We start from the raw sequence: 13,946 nt of genomic DNA, 5'->3' as shown, positions 1-13,946 counted from the left end.
TGGTCGTATGATTTTATTGTTAATATCTTACCATGATGGCGACTTAAGCTAGAGCAGGAGTTGACCAGCAGAGCAGTGCAAGGATTAGTGTCAGCAGCTCAAACAATAAGATTAGTTCATATAAACGGATGAAGTAATTAGGATCACATATGAGCCCATCTGAGGTCAGTGTGTTTAAAAACAAGTGTAGATGCAGTGAATGGCGGGTGTGCGTCATTGCTTTAACTACATGCTGATGTTGCAGTTTGATGCTAAATCACTAGCACACACATAAAACGGATCAGAGCTGATGATATTCTGCAGCATTAAGAACATTCATCCTAATGAACACCTAATTATGGGAGTTCAATTGTATGTGTAACTTAGAAAAAAATGTACCAGTAACTAAATTATTAGGACTGCACAATAGTTGGAAAGAACATGTTATGTGCAATAATGTTGGTGAATGTTGGTGAATGTTGTGAGGACGATATGGTTTGCAACTTGATAACCACTTTCTGGGTTGAGTAAATAAGCATATATTAAACATTAAGTAGTTTATTGATACATTGAAAAAATTATTTCAGTTTCAACAGCATGTTCTAGTTAAGTCTCAATATCTTTAGCAGACCAACTTCAATTCCCTTCTTAACCATTTTCTGCTGCATAAAAAAAGCAAGTATCATCACAAAGATTATGGGCATAGAGAGCCCAAATGTATTCCACTTACAATTAGCTGATTAGCTGGGTCATGTAACTGGACCATAATCGTAAGCATAGCAGCAAATCTACGACAGAGTAATTGGAAAAGAAAATAATCAAGGTGCATGAAGACACAAACTTCTATAAAATTGAACAGCGTGACAAGTGAAGAAGAAAGGCAGTGAAGAAGAAAGGCCCACAGACACCAGCTTATTGCTGAAATCCACAAATACTTTAGATACCCTCTAAAAACGCTCATCACTGCCCATCTTAATAATTCACATACCAAATATAACTTAAAATTCATTAATAAAGACAGTGGAAACAGTCTTGGCACTACCACAGAAGCTAACATCCACAGTCTTCCTCATCTTCCTTCTTCAGTCGGCGCCAAGAAAAACAAATGGCACTCCTGGACTGGCTGCTTTGCAAACGCCAGCCAATACTGTGTGAAGTAGCATTGATCTAGGTATTTCAGTTTTCAAAGCTACCTTTTTTTGAGTATTTTTGATTATGCTCTTGGGAAAAATCTGCAAATAATTTGGAGTTACATTCCACGGAAATATCTCTAAAAACTAAGTCATGAATAGGCGGTGGTCCACTTTATCTTCAAGTAATTCTTTCTGTATCAGGTTCGACAACCTTTCTAAATTATAGGATGTGCTTTTTTTTTTTTCTTTTCCACATAACCATAAACTGTCTCAGCCATATAGCGACACTAGTAATGGGGAAGGTTGGATTTCATAACCTTGTTTAAAAAGAAACTAAAGCCCCTTTAAATTCCAGTGTATTCCTTATGTATTTTAAAGGTACCGTGGGTCTTTAACCTTAGCTTTTAAATTCTGCTTTCATTTTTGTTTCATTTATGCTTTTTGGCTTTTACGCTTGAGGTCAGGTTTAAGTCATTTTAGAAGCTGAGAAAAGCTGGATTATTTCTAGGTTCAACCTCGGCTCATAAAAAGACACATTAAAACTCTCAACTTCCGCTATTATTTAGCATTTCTCACAACGGCTAAAGTTTTCCTCCAGTAATGATCAGATGAATTTTCTATCCGTGAGCCCCAGTTTAATTTAAATTGCAATGTCATTTTGCCATTGAAGGATGTAATCAAGAGCCTCCACTCGGATCCTGAGCTGTGCTTAATGACGCTTTGAGTCTTTACATATTTTATCACTCACCATCTTATTAGACTCAAGTTGACATGGGCTTTAGTCAGAAATAAGCGTCGCTGTCATCACTCCCCAGTTTGTCAAGAGACCCTACAAATGGGCTGCAGACTCTGTTGATTTCTTGTTAAAGCTGCAGATTTGTCACAACCCTTCAGTGCTTTCTTTTTGTGTGTGGGGGATAGAGAGGCTGGGAGAGTAAGAGGTTGGGGGAGGGAGGGGGGGGAAAGCGTGCTGTCACGAAAAGAGCCGCTTCCTGGCTGGCTAGATGCAATCATGGGCACTATCTGATAGTGCTGGCGGAAATTGGATGAGCTGAGAGCCGTTGGCTGCCAGTGATGGAAAAGATGACTCCTTTGTCACTGTGTCAGTCAATTCCCTACTCTCACCTGAGAGACCAATCAATAACATGAGGATAGAGAGGTTTTCTCTTGCCTCTTGCTCTCTGTGTGCTGTGGGCTAGTGTCAATTATGAGCTGTAAAACACCTTCTTATTCACAGGAATGTGTTATGGCATCCCACACAGCTTTGCAGAAATATCTTCGATTACCATGAATGACATGCATTTCTGTCGACGACGATTTCAAAACAGTCGGACGTCTTTGCGGTTTTCATCTCGGTGACAGATCAATGTGCAAACATTGCTTTTATGTCCCAACCAGCTTTATTAATGTGAGTCTACACCCTGAAATATGTTTGAAAGTGTAATTCACACAACACCACATCTGAGAAAGTCTTTGATTGCCTCAGATTTGGATGCTGCTTGTTATATATTTTGTGTCATCTTTATAGCTCACCAGGGCGACAGCTGCTCCCTTCAGCAACTGCATCATTAGTTGTGCAATTACAGAGCCTAAGACCCAGCGAGACTCATAACTATCATATGCTTTCAGGCATAGAGTATTAGATCAGGCATGGAGGACATTTAGCATAATATAGGCATATAAAGAGCAATCACTGGATGATTTAGGACTGTTTGGAATCAACAGATTTTCAGTGTTGGCATATGTAAATCTGGATGTGATACTCCTTTGTGAAAGTGGAGCTAAACCGTTTCTATTTATCCTCCATCACTTCTGCAGTGCCCTGGTACCTGTGAGGAGTCTGCTTCGCCATTCGTCTTCATCTGCAATAGCCCCCAGGAGCTGCTCGTGAAATTCCCCATGAAAGGAAAGCACAAGATCTGTAAGTTCTCTCCTCCTTTCATGTCAGAGGAAAAAAAATAAATAAATAAGCAGGAGTGGCTGACATTAGCCTGAGCCAGCTCAAATGTCCTCATTTCTGTTCATCTGCATTCAACATCTTCATCTCTACGCTCACATGTATACAAATGTGGAAGCTCTATAATAATGCAAAGTACAGTTCCTGATTAGTATGTTTTCATGAATAAAACAAAAGTCTACATAAATCGCCTCACAAGCACACACACATTTCTATAGATTCTCTCTGGGCACAGAATGTTAAGACAGGATTTTGCTGTCAGGTTGCCTGGGGGACAAGCCAGGCCTGGGTGTGCAATTCTGTTGCTGGAATTGTGTGATTTATAATAGGACTCTAACACATTTTCCCTCTGCTGCCATAGCTGGCTCTGCAATATGATGTACCTGCAAGCTCTTTTGTTAATATTTCAAAACCCTCTAAAGACTTGAGAGGATTGTTTATGCAGCTGTGTCTCGTTCAGATCTGTTCAGATCGATGGAGAATACATTTGAGAAGCTCCAGGTAAAATGTAGCAGGCACTGGACTAAACTACACAAAGCGCTCTTGTCTATTTTCTTGTGAATTGTGCTTTTTTTTCTTTTTTTTGTAATGATTTGAAGTTTTACAAAAACACCAACTAAAATCTTGAGTTGCAGTTAAATATTTTGTTGGCAAGCAGTAAAAAAAAATACAGTTTCAGTCAGATCTGTTTGCTTTACTGTCACAGTGACAGTAAAGCAAACAGTAAATAACAGGCAGTTAGAAAATATTTGTCAGCGAAACCACATCTGAAGTGAAATATTTTCTAACTGCCTGTTATGTCTAAACTTCTGTTTTTAAATTTGTTTAGAATAACAGGTTGTCACATTATTACAGATTCCCTGACACTGGAGCAGATCAGCGTGGGGAAATCTCTAACTACATTTCCTGCATATTTGCATCATCTAGATTGATTGCAACCTGTGTTTTCTTTGTTTGCGTCTAAATCAGTAAAAATGGCTGTGTTGTAAACTGACAAAGTACGTATATATGAGAAACTCATTTCCTCATTAGCTGCAATCTGGTTCTATTCCTGTTTTCTCTCGAGATTCCAGCTCTTCTAGTTAAAAGTGAAAACCACAATGATTATTCATTTCTTGGAAAAAAATCTTTTGTTTTATATAATTCAGACAAATTGGTCAACGGGTCTGTTCACAATAGTTTTCCTGTATCATTGCCCTGTGTGTGTTTATTCTTGATCCAGTTATAGAAACTTCAGTATCAACATTTGTCACATTACATAAACAGTTTTTTTTTTTTTTTTTTACTTTGACTTGCCCTGTGTTACTTGAGTTGCCTTTTCCCTCTACTTTCTAGTATATAATATTAGCACTTGAGCATAGCAAGTGTGTGCAGCTTTTATACAGTTATGATCATACTTTTATGATTCATATTTGTATGTGATTCATCGTGGCTTAGGGAAAAATCTTCAAATCGGACTTGGGTTGTTAAATGACTAATAATACATATTTACTGGGCCATTGATGTTTTCTGCAACTGACATCAAAAAAGCAACATTTGATCAGAGTTCTAAAAGCTTTATGTAATTTTTGGTTTGATGATTTTTGGGTAACCAGTTAATAATAGAATGCATTAGGCTTAATAGCCAATATATAATATTTTTGGCACAACTGTGATCATTTTAAGACTGTTGCAGTGAGAAACATATTTCTTATTCTGTAAATGTGGAGCAAAGTAATTTTGCAATATTTAGATGCAATTGAATCACAGAGATTTTTCAAAAACATGCTGTCATTCAATTTCTAACAATTATTTCCTTATTACAACAGAGGGTTAGAGCCTCTTGCACTGTGCAGTAAAGTGTTTATCTAGCAATTAGCTGCATTACATATCTACTATCTCAAATTCAAAGTCCAGTTTGAGCAAGAGCAGCATCGATTAAATTATTTCACATATTGAGACAAGCTTTTATAACTTAAGTGCCTGATGTCGCTAACTGGCTTCTTACTAAATTTAGTCAGGTAGTAAGGAAAGCTTATTTATGAAGAGCTTTTGTAGTAACAGTTCACATTAATTATAGTATTATTCATAAAACTAACAAACTAGTTTGGTACCTGGTTGACATGCAAATCAACATTTTATCTGATCAGATATCAATTCTAGAAGTGTTGAACTGCCAGAGTTAGGAAATTAATACTGGAGGCATGTCATGTTAAAATTAGAGTTTCTGGTTATTATAAAGAGACAAGTTTTTTTTGTTTTGTTTTGTTTTTTTAGCTTAAATTCATTATAGTTATAGTTTGGCATCTGTTGTTGACCATCTAAAAGATACGACAATAAAATTATGAATTTTAGTTTCATGCCATTACATTTTTCATTCTTCACAAACGTTTGCACCAAAGACATTTTCATTGTCAGAGATATTTTAGACTTGGTAGGACTATCAACATTACCAAAGACGCAGTAACATTTGAATACCACTGTATGTGTGTATTCTCATGCAATATAGCTTTTATCTCCACACATTCCCCTCTGTACGTTTTAGTCTGGATTGTGGATTGGCCATCTTGACCTACATGCACCTACACCGTCCAGCCTGCCTTCTTCTTCTATCTCCAGCTAGCTTTTCACTATCTCAGTTTCTTGATCTCTCACCCTGTCTTCCACCCCATTCTCACAGCATCTCACGGGTCAAGGCATTGCCTCTCATTTTCCTCATGAGGGCTTAGCGCAAGTTATTTTTCCCTCTTCTGGAGCTGCTTACATGGATAAGATCCACTTGCTTCTGGCAATTCCAGCAATCTCGTACTTAACATTATGCTGGAAAAGAAATGGTTCAATTTCTTCCAGCAATTATTACTTCTCTGACATAGAAATAATTATGGTTGCTTTTTATTTTTGTTTGAGACCTTTATATGATGATGATCTACTTTGCAACAAAAAACTGTGTAACGTCTAAGATTGTGATTAAGCTAATACATTTTTTCATTACGAGAAAAATGATAAATATTAGTTGGTAACTCACTGAAATGAACTTTCTTGCAACAAAATATTGGCTAATCAAAAAATTACCATAAAATCTTTCCAGCAAATGTTGATCTTGCCCATTAAAATAGGAGCAATACAGCCATCAACTCAAGAATTGCTGCCTTATTTTGATTAGATCTGTGGTTTGCATCTAAATCAACAGAAAGAAAAATAGATGGCATCTCATTACTCCTGATCTGCTTGATGGCAGAACAAGAGAAACATGAGCCTTGTGCATTGGGTTTGCTTGCAACAGATGCCCTCAGACCTATAAAGATAAATATCTCAGGAGCTCAGAGGTACCTGGAAAAGTCTTGGCACTTTGTTGAGATTGAAGGTGGAAACTTTCCAGTAGTTCTTTTCCCATTAGCGGGATGTGACTAATCTGCAGAAATGTTCACAAGAATATCAGAATACAGGTAATACCACCTTAACCTTTCATTGTGAGAGATGAGCCATGTTTTGCTTTTTGCTGGCCATAAGAATGCTGATAATTATTGTACGTACTGTGATTATATTACATCAAAAATTATTTTACCGCTGTCACTACATCACCCTTCATCATTTAACCTAGAAATGCCCTGTTGTGCATATTTAGTAATCTATGAAAGTTCTTTCCATCTTGCTTACTTTCTTTCTTTCTCTCTCCAGTTTTTGGTTTTTCCAAGTTTCATACCCAAGACTTGCCATGTGTGGGATTATCTGCCGTAAAGCAATTTCCCTTTTTAAAAATAGACATTGTAGCTGTGTTTCCATTGTCCATATAATTGCACAATTTGACATTTAGTGGAAATATTAAAAGTTGCTTAAAGGAATTTTGAAAAAACTCGATAAAACGTTTTGGCACCAAGATGGGGTAGTTTTTTGACTGCATCGTAATTAGTTTATTTAACAAAACTGCAATGGAAACACTTTTTTCTCATCACACAAGTCACATGGTCAACAACCGTATGTTTCCACTGGCGCAAACCACAAAGAGGAAAACAGGAAGTAGTTGTTACTTATCGCATGAACAAACTTATTCACATTTGATTTTAATTACGTTTATTATTTAATAGAAACACCTTAATTGCGAAATTGCGTTGTTTCAACATTAGCGGAATATAGAGAGTTTTACGTACATTTGTAATGGAAACGCAACTAGTGTGTAACTTCAACCTGAAAAGTATGTGGAATCCCTAAACATTATTTTGTAATGCAGTCCCATTTGTATATATGCCCCATTCGACAAGAAAAAAAAAATTAACACAGCTTCTTATTCTATCTCCAGCCAGTCAGCTCTAGAGATAAAAAGCCAGGCAACGCTAGAATCCATCTCAGGTTGATCAGTCATTACCCTGTGGTGAAGTCTGTGACATTTAAAATGACGTACAACCAAAGCTCTCTGAACATTATGGTTCATCTTCCCAGCCTTTGAATATATGTTTCTGTGTGTGTATATGTGCGCTTTTGTGTGAACTGAAGGTCATTCTGGGTGTTGAAAGCTAATTGGCTTTCTGCCATGACCACACATTTTCTTTGACTCTTTCTTACTGCTTGACTTCCCTCGCTTGTTTTAACACTCTGACATTATCGGTATGAAGTGACTGTGCACACTCAGCAAGAACACTGCGTCCCAAATCATTTACTTAGCAAATAGTTATTATATTACCTGGCACAATGTATTGTCCAGTATTAAGTAGGCAACCTAAGTAAATTATAAACTCTTAATTATAATCCCCAGCAGGCCATAACAGCTCTTCCACCATGTGATGAAAAAATGAGGTCAGGAAACAGTTCATTATGTTAAACCATGCAGAGATCACTGATGGGCCACCTACTGAAACGCAGACCAGCTGGATACTTCACAGTTGCAGTTATTTTAAAAATTAAAGTAAGATTTCAATAAAAGATTGTAAAGACTCGGAGACAGTGGAAACCATGAAAAAAAAAACAATTCTTGCACGAGCACTCTTAAATTAACTAGACAGAATCCCTGAATTGATCTGAGGTATGCAACAGCTGAGGTTAAATCCGTAAACTTCAGACTAGATTTAATCTGTTCAAGCCGTCTAATGCCTTTTGTTCCCATAAGAATACATACTATACACGATCATAGCCAAAAGGCCAAGAAGCAATCCTCCAATCATCGGTTGGCGTCAAAGTGCTGGCTCATCGTGCTGAAAACGATTCCACGGTTTAAGCCAGTGGTCCCCAAGCTACGGCCCGCGGGCCGGATCCGGCCCACCACCACATTTGGTCCGGCCCCCTGAACAATACCAGAGAGCATTCAGATTTTTTTTCATATATTGTATTTTCTGGTTTATATGTGGATTTTTCTTCATCCACCAGAGGGCTCTTTAGCAGGAAGTGTGTCCTGTAAACTGTGGGTGTTTTGTTTTGCATGGCGCATCGCTGTCATCTGTTGGACTTTTAGGGAACTGCTTGACTTTTATGTTGTTTAATCAGTACGGTTGTTTGCTAGCGGTAGAGCAGATGAACACACGTGTTTGTTATGAACGCCGCATTCCAGGTTTCCCTCAATGAAATATATACTAGTCAGTCCCAGTGACTGTTTCACTAACGGTTTTTGCCCATGTGCTTTCTGGGTAAAAATCAATCGAGAATTGCCCTCCCCCCTTCAACAATTTCCAGCAGCGCAGGTGATAAACGTGTAGCACTTTTTCTGTTACAAACTGACTCCGGCCCCCCACCAGAGATATGTGGCCCTCACAGGAAAAAGTTTGGGGACCCCTGGTTTAAGCCATGTGGTTTGCATTTGTTCCAAAGGCATTCATAGACTTTAATGATTCTATAGAAACAAAGAAGATTCCTTCACTTGAGCTGAACATGTAGACTTTTCCCAAAAATAACCTGCATGCGTTTCATAGAGGGGGAAGTGTTATAGAAACAAAACAAGTTCTTTGGCGAGAGTAATAAATTCTACCTCCTCAGTTCTCATAACTTACATGAACACTTAACTCAGTGAGCTCTTTGTGCCTCACCACCTTATCTTTTCTTGTTAAGATTAGTCACACTGATGGGTCTGTTGCAAATACAAAGTGCTACCTTTTGTTAAGGTGTCAAACTACAAGGAAGAAAATTGTGGCTATAATTAGGGCGCTGAGACGTTCAACTTGAGCAGCAGGTCTTAAAGGGATCTTTTTTTTTTTTTACTAGTCTCAATCTAATTTCATGAATCATTGTCTTTAGTGGTTACTCGTAAGAAACCATTTATTAATTTCTAATGTTTTTGTTAAAAAAAGGCTGAAAGGTTTTGTGTTTTTCACCATTTTTCTCTGTCATGTTAAGACAGATTGAAGTGTTATGTCATGGATGTATGTAGTCATTAGCAACTGAAATTAGGGAAGAATTGGATCCTATCGTTAGGACATGTATTTTGTTATATTATGGAAGGATAAGTCTCTAGGCATTTCTTTTCTATTGCTTGTTTTTGTTTTAATGTGTAAACAGAAAAAAATATAATAACTAGAAAATGAGATTTCAAACAAGTATATTTATAAAAGGTATAATTTGCATCCAATCAGTGGAGCTCAGGAAGTCAGTTTGTTTTTTCTCGAGATCAAGCTTGAGTCATTCTCGTCTTCCTCAGACAAGCTTTAGAAAGATTATATGTTAAGTTGCGTTAATCTTCGTGTTAACTTATCAAAATGTAACTTTTTTTTGTTCAGTAAAATTATTATAACTTTTTAAAAGGAATTCATTTTTAATAACATCGTACTGCTAATACAAATTTTAAAAAAAGGGTGAGACTTTTAAAACATATTACACAGACCAAGTACTGAGTGTATTTTTTTTATTTTTTTTTAGATATTTTTTGACTATTTCATATTGGTTATCTTATAATATTTTGTATAATTTGAGAATCTTTCAAAGTCCCTTACACACCCAGCTATGGACTCCAAGTAAAATCCTAATGAACCTCGACTATTGCTCTCCTCCTGGTGTTTAATTGGTCTACTGCATTGCTTTTTACTGGTTACTGATTAGCACCAGGAATTTAAACGCGCATTATACAGTGTTCACTCATATCAGCACATAATAACCACTTGTTTATCTCTGTGATTTCCCCTCGGTGGGCAGTATTAAACACGCAGACCAATGAAATTCATTGCAAAACACGTCGGCCTTAATTAGAAAATTGATTCACGGCCTGTATTTACCTGTTTCAGTGTAACAACCACGTGCCCAGGGACCAGTGAGTGTATGTCACAATTAGACAAGTCACTTTGTTTGCTTTGCATTCAGCATTATAATCCTTGTACACATACCACTCCCCGCTCTCTTTTGCAATCTAATTTGCATTTTCCATGCATACATTACAGAGCTGTTGCAATATGTATGGCTTTTATCCCTCAGGTTGCACAACATATGGAAATAGCTCAATATATGCCCTATGAAAATATTGCTGTTTGAATCCGATTCTTGTAACCATCAACTGCGCCGTTGCCGTCTGATTACCACCTTTTTTATTTTTTAATGTGTGAAATTAAAGCATCATGGGATTGCAAATAACGGAAGTCAATTACCTAACAAATGTCCACCTTTCTTCTTGAGGTGAGCAGGTTTTTTCTTTTTTTTTTTCTCTCTCTCTCTCTCTCTGTGTTTCCCCCGTATTCTCTTCTGTCATCCAGTGCTGGGAGACAGAACAAGGTTAGATCGACGGAAGTCCTTTTTTTGGTTATTTATTCATGGATCTTCCATTTAATATTCATGCCTTTTGCAGGACTGTCTGGGTGCAGCTGAGAATTTGCTGCCTCGGAGGCAGGAGAGGCCTGAAAATCGGGTTTCAGCTCCAGTGAGCCCAGCGGACAAAAAGGGAAAAAAAGAGAGAGGGGGGAATGAGAGAGTGAGGTTTCATGTGTTCCCTAGTAAATGAGAGGCAGGCCTTGAAGGTGACAGGCTGTGTTTATTACTGATCTGTCAGCCGGTTAATGGGGAGAGGAGAGAAGAGGAGAGAGCTGAGCTGTTGAGCACACAGGTATGGGAGCCAGGAAGAGCCCCAAGCAATAAACTTCCACATACTTGATCTGCGTGTCCTCACAGCCGCGGTGACAGAACTCCTGCATGCTAAATCAGCAGCTGTAAAAATAACACTGTATGCCGTGGCACTGCTGTAAAAGGGCATTTTTAGCTAACAAAGACTGACAGTGAATCATTCATAGTCGCTCTCTGTTGCTAACCCCAAATGGCAAGTGTGGATGCTTTTCAGTTTTTGTTTGTCTTTCAGTTATCATTTATTCATCTTCTGTTTATTGTTGTGGGAATTTTTTTTCTCAGCGTCTGTGTTCAAATTTGGAGTTATTTAATTATATAAAGGGTTGATTAGGCTGACTACATTCACAAAACCTTCATCAACAACTTTTAGAAACGGTTGATGGAACACAGCAAATCCAGGAGGCCCAGATTAACACTGTCAGATTTGATTTCAACACTTTTAAAGTGTCTATATGGGTCCACACCAGAAAGTGTTAATTTAACTCTTTTTGGAGAGTTGGTACCTTAACTCTTATAAAGTGTCAAATATCAAATCTGCTGGAGTTAATAATTTAACACTTACTAACACTAATACAGTGTTAGATCTTAATATTAACTCTCACAGAGTACTTCTGTAACTTCTTAAGAGTTATTTGTAATTAATATTAAATAAACATTTAATAAAGAGACAATGATTTTCTCAAATGCATTTATTTCAAAACGTGCACCATAATTACAAAACATATTACAAAGTGGAATAATGTGCATGTTTCACACGTCACATATTGCTTATTAAAAGGTCTAACATATTAGCTGTGCAATACAAAATGCAGTATGCTTAATACATTTTTCTTCAATACCATATGTATGAAATTGTTCAAAGTACAAGGTGGAGAAAGTAAAGCCTGTATCAATGCAATGCAGTTCATGTAATATGTTAGAGTACATTTTCTTTTAACACGTAGATTGCCAGATATGTACATTACATAACAGACCAACCTGATATGCAGATCCATCATTTCTTATCCAGTTTATGTTTCTGTTGATAAGAGGCAGTTCCTCTCTGCACTCCACCAAAGAGATGTCCACTCACTAACAGATTGTCTTCAGGTTGTTGGGCTGTTCGTGATGTTTGGACGGAGACACCAACATGCTCCTCTACTGCATCAAACAGTCTTCACTCTGAGTAGGACAGCCAGTGTCGGTCTCTGGATCATAACAAACAAAAAACATAACAATGAGGAATGGAACGAAGGAATACATTTTTACTACAACTCTAACAACAAGCCTCAATTGCAGAAATGTAGAGTTTCAGAGATATTAACACTTACATAATCATTTTTGGAGCTTGAATCTTCGAAGAATCCATGGAGGGATCAGGAGGGGGAGGTTAGGCTGACGACTGGCGATTCATCCTCAACCAGACTGGTTCTAATATATACAAAAAGGCAATAAAAGGATTAAAATATGCTGCAAAACGTGTATAAGAAGACACAACAGCGGAAATAATGCTCTCAACATGAAAAAGGCTTTTACATTTTATCTAAGGAAAAAATTGATCAGAAAGGTTGATAAATCTGACCAATATGCATGTAAATGTTCAACATCATGAAAAGACATACTCCAGATTATTACGGATCTGTTCAAGTTGGCCAATAATTTGATTGAATGTTCACCGGCTTGATGTTTTCCAACATTTATACTCCGCTAACTTTCGGCATGCTAAGCTAAATATGCTAACACCGAGCCGTGTGGCGAACGTGACGTCTATCATACAGGTTGAGCTCAACTCAAAATAATAGTTATAAACCATCTCAGAAAAAAAAAGACTTACCAAGCATGGTAAACACCTCAGACAGGTGGAAAGTAAATAGTCCTGAAATGACTTGGCTTCTGTCGCTTCGCTTCTGGGGGAATCTGTGATTCTGGGGGCGGAGTCAGTGAATTAACTCCTTCAGTGTTATAGCCGCTGGTGGAGTTCAGAGTTAAGAAGTAAAGAGTTATTGATTCTATTTCAACACCTCTAGATTCGATACGGAAACACTTTGTTTTAACACTGGATTTTAACTACTAATAATATACACCCCAGAGTTACATAAACAGAATGTGACTCTATAAGTGTAAAATTAACTGCTTTTGCATAAAGTCTACTAACACCAAAACATTTAGCACTTTTGAATTTGCTGTGAAGTAGCTTGAAATACTTACGAGGTAGAACTTTAAAAGATATAACTTTTATTAAACTATGTTTTTTACATATTTGTCAAAAGTGTCACCATGTCGTGACAGTAAGTTATGAGTCATATAATCTGGAAAAGATCCAGCTCCTCAACCTCCTCTTAGTGCCGCTATTGCTATCTGAAGAAATGCACCGCTCCCAGTCAAAAACAACCAATCAGAGCCAGGAGGGAAGACTTTAGCGTTGCCAATCATTCTTGTGTACAAGCTGTTAAATGAGCCAACAGCAGAGAAGCAACTCATCATTCGAGGAAAACCGTTTCTCCACGTCATCACTATGTTGTGGAGGACCTGCTCTAGCGTAGCAGAGAGCAAGGCAGACTGTGTGAACAGCATGTACACGATGGTGATTCACAGCACTAAGACCACCTCCTGGCTCTGATTGGTTGTTTCTGACAGAGCAGTGTATTTGTGCACATGTCAGCAAGTCCGTAAGGCAGAGGAGCTTGTTTTTTTTTGTTTGTTTTGTTTTGTTTTTTCTCAGAAAATATCCATCTCACATTATACTAGCCCAACATAGTGATAGTTTTGAACAAATACTTAAAAAAAAAAAAAAAGAAAGAAAGAAAATTCCGAAAATCTACATACTGCAGCTGGAAGTGGGATACTTTTTCTGCTGTCATGTGTTGCAAAAAATACCTTAAACTTGAACACAG

General features: G+C 37.5%; 1 protein-coding gene across 1 annotated transcript in view; it reads left to right on the top strand.

Moving 5' to 3' along the window:
* trip4 (thyroid hormone receptor interactor 4) overlaps window positions 1-13,946 on the top strand; it is an 83,596-nt gene that overhangs the window by 28,045 nt on the left and 41,605 nt on the right. Inside the window, exon 12 of the mRNA XM_008404679.2 lies at window positions 2,931-3,033. Within this exon, the coding sequence (XP_008402901.1) occupies window positions 2,931-3,033 (103 nt within the window). The remainder of the gene's footprint in view (window positions 1-2,930; window positions 3,034-13,946) is intronic.

This window comes from Poecilia reticulata, linkage group LG3, assembly GCF_000633615.1.
Source record: "Poecilia reticulata strain Guanapo linkage group LG3, Guppy_female_1.0+MT, whole genome shotgun sequence".
NCBI lineage: Eukaryota > Metazoa > Chordata > Actinopteri > Cyprinodontiformes > Poeciliidae > Poecilia > Poecilia reticulata.
The sequence above is the reverse complement of the archived record's forward strand: the minus strand, read 5'-3'. Positions and strand labels throughout refer to the sequence as shown.